This window comes from Trichosurus vulpecula, chromosome 6 (assembly GCF_011100635.1).
Source record: "Trichosurus vulpecula isolate mTriVul1 chromosome 6, mTriVul1.pri, whole genome shotgun sequence".
NCBI classification, from domain to species: domain Eukaryota; kingdom Metazoa; phylum Chordata; class Mammalia; order Diprotodontia; family Phalangeridae; genus Trichosurus; species Trichosurus vulpecula.
Genome location: NC_050578.1, coordinates 258,839,324 through 258,846,462, shown reverse-complemented (window position 1 = coordinate 258,846,462; position 7,139 = coordinate 258,839,324). Strand labels below are relative to the sequence as shown.

At 56.7% G+C, this 7,139-nt stretch overlaps 1 protein-coding gene across 1 annotated transcript in view; it reads right to left on the bottom strand.

Moving 5' to 3' along the window:
- Window positions 1-122: 122 nt before the first annotated feature.
- MADD (MAP kinase activating death domain) overlaps window positions 123-7,139 on the bottom strand; it is a 37,373-nt gene continuing 30,356 nt past the window's right edge. Inside the window, exons 32-37 of the mRNA XM_036762209.1 lie at window positions 5,464-5,628; window positions 5,205-5,277; window positions 5,014-5,120; window positions 3,224-3,293; window positions 1,414-1,460; window positions 123-1,126 (exon numbers count right to left, since the gene is read on the bottom strand). Coding sequence (XP_036618104.1) covers window positions 1,019-1,126; window positions 1,414-1,460; window positions 3,224-3,293; window positions 5,014-5,120; window positions 5,205-5,277; window positions 5,464-5,628 — 570 coding nt within the window. The 3' untranslated portion in view covers window positions 123-1,018. The remainder of the gene's footprint in view (window positions 1,127-1,413; window positions 1,461-3,223; window positions 3,294-5,013; window positions 5,121-5,204; window positions 5,278-5,463; window positions 5,629-7,139) is intronic.

Genomic DNA, 7,139 nt, shown 5'->3' with positions numbered 1-7,139 from the left:
GGGGCTGATTTATCCTGGGGCAGCCCTGGGGCCTAGAAACAGCAGAAGGGATGGGGGCGGGGGGTTCCAGGGCTGGAAGGGGCCTGCTAGAACAGAAAGGGCTGGACTCTAATTCAGGCAGCTGAGGAGTCAAGGGGAGAGGACGTTTATTTCACATTCACAGACACGGCTGTACATTGTCTATAAATAGTGTGCAGGAGAAATATTTACACCCATCCCTTGCCCACCCAAGCAGCCCAGGTAGGCGGCATCTGAAGACAGATATTTACACTGGACTTGGCCCTCCTCAGCCCCTCTCTGGTTTGGTCCAGGCGGAGCAGCCACTGGTACCTGGGCCCAAGGTGGCCCCACCACTCTCAAGTCCTTCAGGCCAGTGAATGGAGGTGGGGGCAGCAGGTGCAAGGGTGGGGCTACCTGCTTGAGAAAGACAACGGGGGGAGGGGGCATGATTGATTACCCCTCCAGCCACCAGCCCGCTCCTGGGTCCCCACCTTCACCTACCCCCTGCCAGGGAGGGGAGGGCTTCAGCCTGTCCTCATTCTCCAGTGAAGGGAGCTATTCCAGAAGACCAGGTGTACACTCAGAGGGTCTGGGGGCAGGCCCCTGCTAGGAGGGGGCAGGAATTTTCCCTGGAGGGTTAAAGTGCCAAAGACACAGAAAGGGAAACACAAAACACACAGGTCACAAGGACACAAGAGCAGTACACACATGTGCCTGCTCCCCTGTTCCTGGAAGCCAACAGACTGCAGAGAGACCTACAGACTGTAGCTCTGGGGAGCAGACAGACTGGGCCTGGAGGGGGTCAAAGCAGGGAAGGAAGAGGTCAGCTTGGCCCTGCTGGAGAGAGACACACACACACACAATCAAACAGGCACAGACTGGAGCCTGAGCTGAGCCAGGGACAGGGCTTGGAGAGAACACACAAATATCCAGTCTCAGTGACATCAACGTGCACTCCAAAGGACGCCAGAGCCCAGGAGATGGCCCTGGACAGGGGCAGCTGCCAAACTCTCTTTCATCAGCTAGAGACTGGCCGGGGGGGTTTGCTTCTGCTCTCGGCTTCCTTGCTCCGAGCAGCAGCCACATAAGAGAAGAGACACAACACGGAGTAGCAGATCTCGTGGGCCTGCGGGGAGAAGAGACCCAGATGCATCACTGCCCCAGGCAGGGAGCACAAGTCATACACGTGCAGCACCTGCAAGTGGGGCCTCCTGCCTTGGCAGCGGGAGAGGGGGCGGTCTACACATCCCTCGTGAGGGAGGCCTTGTTTCTGGCTCTCTCGGGTCCTTGGCACAAGTGAATTCTCCTTCCAGCTTGGTCATGCTTCCTGCTCTTCCCCTGGGCTCAGCAGGGGCCCACCCCCCTCCTGTCTGAAGGACCCTGGCAGCCTGGTGGGGAGGTGCGGACACTCACCATTGGCGTCTTGTACTTGTGGCTCACCACTTCTTTAGTTTCAGGAACTAAAACCGGGCAGGCAAGAGACAAAACAGAGAGTTCAAAACGGAGAGCCCCAGTTCAGGGGCAGCGGGCCCCCCAGGCAGCAGCACTGGGGGCCGGCGTTCCCTCCCCTCCAGGCCCCACACAGTGGCTGCGTCAGCCGGGGCCAGAGAGATGGGCAGTCATGGGCTCCTGCCCAGGCCTTGGAGCTCCTGCCCAGGCCTCAGGGCTCTGCAGCTGCTGTGGGGGGTGGACACAGAGCCAAAGTTTGGGAGGTGACTGGCCCCTCCTGCCTCAGCAGTGTTTGGCTGTCAGCTCCCCTAGTGGGCCCAGCACTTGGCTGGGAGAAGTCCACCCTGGGGGAGCTGCTGCTTCTCCCCCTGTCTGAGCCGCAAGTCCTGGGGTGACCAGCAAAATCCCTCCTTCCCCCATCTCCCACAGACCCCTGCACAAGAGCCCCCAGGGCTACAAAAAGAGGAAGAATAGAGGCGATGCTAAACCCACCAGGCTTGTAATGGTTTCCTCCCTGAGCGGTGGGAGTGAGCCAGGCCTGCCTGTGTGAGGGAGAGCGTCAGAGGGCTCTGGAGCAGACACACCGAGCAGAAGGTACAGGCCAGCACAGCACCCAGGTAGTGGGGAGGAAGGGGAGCGACAGGCAAAATACACACACGACCACAGCCCAGAACGCAAGGCCGAGAATGGTCCCTGCTCCCGCCATGCAGGGGCCACAGGGAGCCGGGCTGAGCTGGGGCAGCTGCCACCATGGCCCCTTGGGCCCAAGAGCAGAGGAGCATCCCCTGATGCCAGAGAGAGGGAGAGGAGGAGTAACAGCTGACCACAACTAATCCTGACCCGGGGAGGAGAGAACAGTATCTCTGAAGGGAGAAGCCCCCCACAATCCTTCTCCCCACTTGGAGGGCTCCCCAGTAGGGAGTCTGGCAGGAAAAGATGGGGGAGAGAACTCACAGAACCAAGGAGCCAGCACAGGGGTGGAGTGAGGTTTGGGGAGATAGAGGGTGGGAAGAGAAAGGGAGAGAAGAAAGAGTCAGCATGTGCCTGCAGGGAGCCCCCTACCCTTGGCAGGGGCTGAGGCAAGGGGCCAGGGGCCAGCACGAGCCGAGATCACTTTACCTGCTGGAGAACGAAGGTTTTCATAGCAGCGATGAAGGGGCACAAGAGAGTGAAGCACAAACACAGCAGGAACTCAAAGCCCCGGGTGACAGCCCCTTCCTCACTACTCCTGTCCTGGGGATCACTGCTCCCCTGATACTGGCCTCTCTCCCAGCTTTCCCTGGGTGCCCTGAGTGTCTCTGACTTTCATTTCCTCATGGACTCAGCCTATTCTCCACCTCCTTGTGCCCCCTTCAGTGACTCTCTGGAGCACAGAGATTTCCCAGCCTGCAGCTTGAGAACAAGCAGGGTGGACAGAGGTGCAGGCTGGCAGTGTTCCAGGAGGGGCTGGGCGGCATAGCGCATGGACAATGCTCCACACATGGAGCTTCTGGCGGTGGCTAGGCCAGGCAGAGGAGGGTGGCAGACGCTCCCTAGGCCCTCTCCTTCTGTCCCTGCACCTGATTTTCTAGGATTTGGCTCTGGCCTCTCTGTCCCTGAGGGCTCCATTCTCTTCCCTGCTCTGCCACCTTATTTCCCTCAGGTGTCCTGTCTCTGGGCTCCATCCTGACCCCACAGTCCCCTGGCACCTGCCCTGTCAGCCCCTCCTCCAGCGCTCAGAGGTTTGAGTTACTGCCATGTGAGTCCAGACCTAAGAGCAAAAGAGTGTAATTACCAAATTCCTCCAGGACAAAGACGCCTCGAACTGTATTGCACTTTTTAATGTGATTCAGCTCTATGAAAACCTGCAAAAGAAGGAGGGAGGAAGGATGGCGTCAGGCCCCAGGCTCCACTCATGCCCCAAGAGCCCGGCCTCCCAGCTGCGGCCCCACCCACACGTAGGGAAGACATTTCCCCAAAGGAGGAGAGGAGAATCCACACACACACAACTCAAAAGGCTAAGAAGCGAAGACAGCAGAAAGGGCGTGTACCTTCCGCTCCTGGCCGGAGGAGAAAGCATGGGAGAGAAATGAAGTCGTTAGTTTTATTGGTCACCCCCAACCCTTCGGCCCCTCCACCCAGGCCCCTGCCTCGGGCAGGCCTCTACACCCAAGGGCCTCCCACGTGGCCCACCATGCATCCTCCTCCGGCGCAGAGGGCTGGCACGGGCAGGAGACTCCCCTCAGACTGAAGGAGGCTGGAAGGGGCCTGGATTGGAGTGGGGGTGGGGTGGGGAGATGCCCCTTTGGAACAGGGGCCAATAACTTATAGCAAGAGGCCAGCTAGGGCACAGCTTTCTGAGGGCCACACTGCCTTCAGTTTATGTGGTAGAAGAGGAAATGAGGCCACAAGGACGGGAGTCAGGATTTGATACCCCTTCTCTCTGGGACAAAACCCTCTGGCAAAGCCTGCATAGACATCGAGTCAGGCATTCAGGTACTTATGGGGCCTGAGACGATAAGCAGGAGACAATGAACAGAACGGGGTAGCTAAGTCTCATCAGGCTGGAAGAGGACTAGAGAGGACACTGGTGCCCTCTTCCCAGAAGGCACTAGAACCCTCATGGATATGGAAAAGCACTCAGGTCAGGTCCCTAGACAGATCCCCCAAATCCCACAATGAAAAGTCACTCGGGGCTGCCAGGCTGGTTGGGCTGTTGTTTCCAGTGACCCCAACACTGCCCAGAAGGTAGCCCTGAAATCAGTAGCGGCGAAATGCCAGGAGCAGAGAGAAGGTCCCAGTCCAACGGCAGGCTCACCTTCCCCAGGCAGCCCCTGCCTGCTCAGGGGCAGCACGTGACCAGCTATGGCTCAGGACCCCAGGGAAAGGAGTGAACACGGCAAGGAAAGGGGAGGGAAAACACCTGGCTGAAGAGACAGCTGAAAAGGGGCCCAGGAGGAGGCGCTGGCTGCAGAATGGAATTAGCTTAAGGAAATGTCACTTGGAGGAAAAGGAACACTGTGTTAAAAAAGACCAAGAGGAAGAAGTCATGGGTCCTATAATGGAAGCACACAGGGGAGAGGCGGAGGGTGGGCCGCTCTGTCCGGATGGCCTGTGGAGTCAGGGACCGTTAAGGGAAAGGGAGCCAGGGAGGGGGAGAATCTGCAGGAAAGGAAGAGGCAAAAACCCACCCGCTGCAGAGAGGACAGACACGAGCTTCACACACAGAGGAACGTGCCAGGGCCACACTCACAGAACAAACCAACACCAAGCAAAAGAAAAGCCCAGGAGCCGAGAGAGCCGGAGGGAGTGGGCAGAGGGGTTGAGGGAGACGCTCCCCCTCACACTGCCCTCAGGAGCCCGGCCCAGTCTCACTCATCTTGCCCAGCCTGCTCCCCTGTTCCCTCTGGCAGTCCACGGTTGGGAGGGGCCACAGCCCCCTCACCCAGTCCGCCGCTGGTGCCAGCTGCCCCCTCTTTCTCTCTCTCTCTTTCTCTCTTCCCTGGTGTGGCCCTGGGGGCCCTGCCCCTGCCCCTGCACACAAGTAGTGGGCTGCAGGGCCTCCTGCTGCTCCTGCCAACCTACCTGGCTATGCATGAACTTAAGGTTGATCCCCTCCAGCGTAACCTGAAGCAAGCCACCCTCGCCCGTCCTCATGTCCTGCACTGGGAACTCACCGCCCAGCTCTGGACCTGTATTGAGGAAGGAGGCTGTCAGGCCCTGGGGCTCCCTGTTGGAATTCTGACAGCCCAGAAAGTTCCTGCCCGGTCTCTCACCTGGCTTGGCGCTGTGCTGTCGAGCTGCTGCCCGCTCCATGCTGTCCTTCACACAGTAGTACAGCTCCCGACACTGTGGCACATGGAGGGTGGGGGGGGGGCAGAGTTAGGCCAGCCTCTGGCTCCTGGGGGTCTGGCCCCAGACCTGAACCAAGGAACCTGCTCTGGCCCACAGCCACACCCAGGAGCTCCCTGGCAATCAAGGACGGGGGCTCCTTCCCTCCCCACCCCACCATGGCAGAGGACAGCAGAACTGCACCTTCTTGGTGTAGAACTTGTTGAGCTGCGTCTCGGGCCCATTCCTTCTCCACAGACAGAGCACCTTGGTCTTGGGGCAGTAGGTCATGTTGATGAGCTTTTCATACCACCAACGCTCAGACACCGTCCCAATGCTGCTGCGTAAGACGACACAGTCATCACACACCTGCAGGGGAGAAGACAGCAGGCTCAGTGGCTCCCACCTCCTGGAGGCCTCGCCTGCCCTGTACGGCCTCATCTCCTACCACAGCTGACACTGGCTGTGTCCCAGCAGCCCCATGGCCCCATCTTACAGCTCTCTACTAGGAGACAGAGACACAGAGCTCATGTAAGGACATCCTCCTGAGAGGCCTGTGAAAAGAAAGGGAGTTATAGAGAGGGGCCTTTTATTAAGTCAAGAAGGCAACTCCCTTTTCAAACAAATGAGCATTTATTGAAAATCCACAGCACACAGTTCTAAGAATTCTGTGAGATGCAAAGGAGAAAAGGGTCACTTTGTCCTTCCATTTCTAAGCTAACGTCCTTAGAGATCAGGTGAGTTTACTCATCACCGGGCAGGATGACCAAAGGAGAAGGCCATTCAGTAAGATTCCCAATCTCAGCTTCTATCAACGCCACAAAGGCATCTCTATTCGCTTACATCATTTCTTCTATAATTTTTTGGCTGATAGAGGTCTTTTGTTTTTCTATTATAGTCACTTGGGAATAAATCTCATTTCCTCCCAAGTGAGCCTTCCCAGGTATCATTTCACTGAACAAATAGTTCATTCCTATGACTAATGAACTTATCTTTGAAAAGTACAACGTATTTTTGAGAAAATATCTCATTTTTGTAAGTGACTTCTAAGTACTCTGCCCATCAAAGGGCAGCAGAAATACCAACTGGTCTACACCAAGGACACCCAATGCTTGTCACAAAGAATTTTAATATTCAAGAGAGTTTATTGTGGATTCCAAGAACCCTGGGGAAATATATGATCATGAAAGAGAGAAGGCCAAAGCAGCTTAATGGGAACCATAAGCTCCTAAATTCTAGTCCAGCTCAGCTGTGATTTTAAGTCAAACACCACGTTTCCATTTCATAGCCTGGAAAATGGAAAGGACAACACTGTCCCACACTCCATAATCATTCATGGAACAATAAGCCAAAGGGCCAGAGAGGAGGCAGAGATCCTCAGGGGACCAGGGCATGGTTCAGATGCTTAAAAGATGCCAGTACAATGGTGTGCATAAAGCTCAGAGTATGGAAGCAGCACCTGCTGCTGCCCACTATAGCTGGTGAGCTTTGGGCAACACTCTAAGATGCCTCGAGAGCCCATGGCCTCAGTGTTGTCAACATCAGATATACAAAGGGCACAGCTGTATGTGGAGACCTGACCCAGGGAATGCCCGCTTCTGGGAGACTGGGACTGCCCTGTCTCCAGAGGATGGCTGAGAACTTCTGGTAGGGAGGAAGGCTGCAAGCTCTGAGCCCTTATACACATTGCCTGGCTGGAGCAGAGGGAATGAGGTTCCTGGCAACTGTGTCACAGGGGAAGAGCCTCCAAGGCCACACCGAGCTAGGATCGGCATCCCCCTTGGGCCATCCAACCAGGGACTGACTCAGCAGGTGTAGTCCGTCAACGAGACTGCCAACCCCTTCTCCAACCCCATTAGCCCATGGCTGGCATTTCTTTT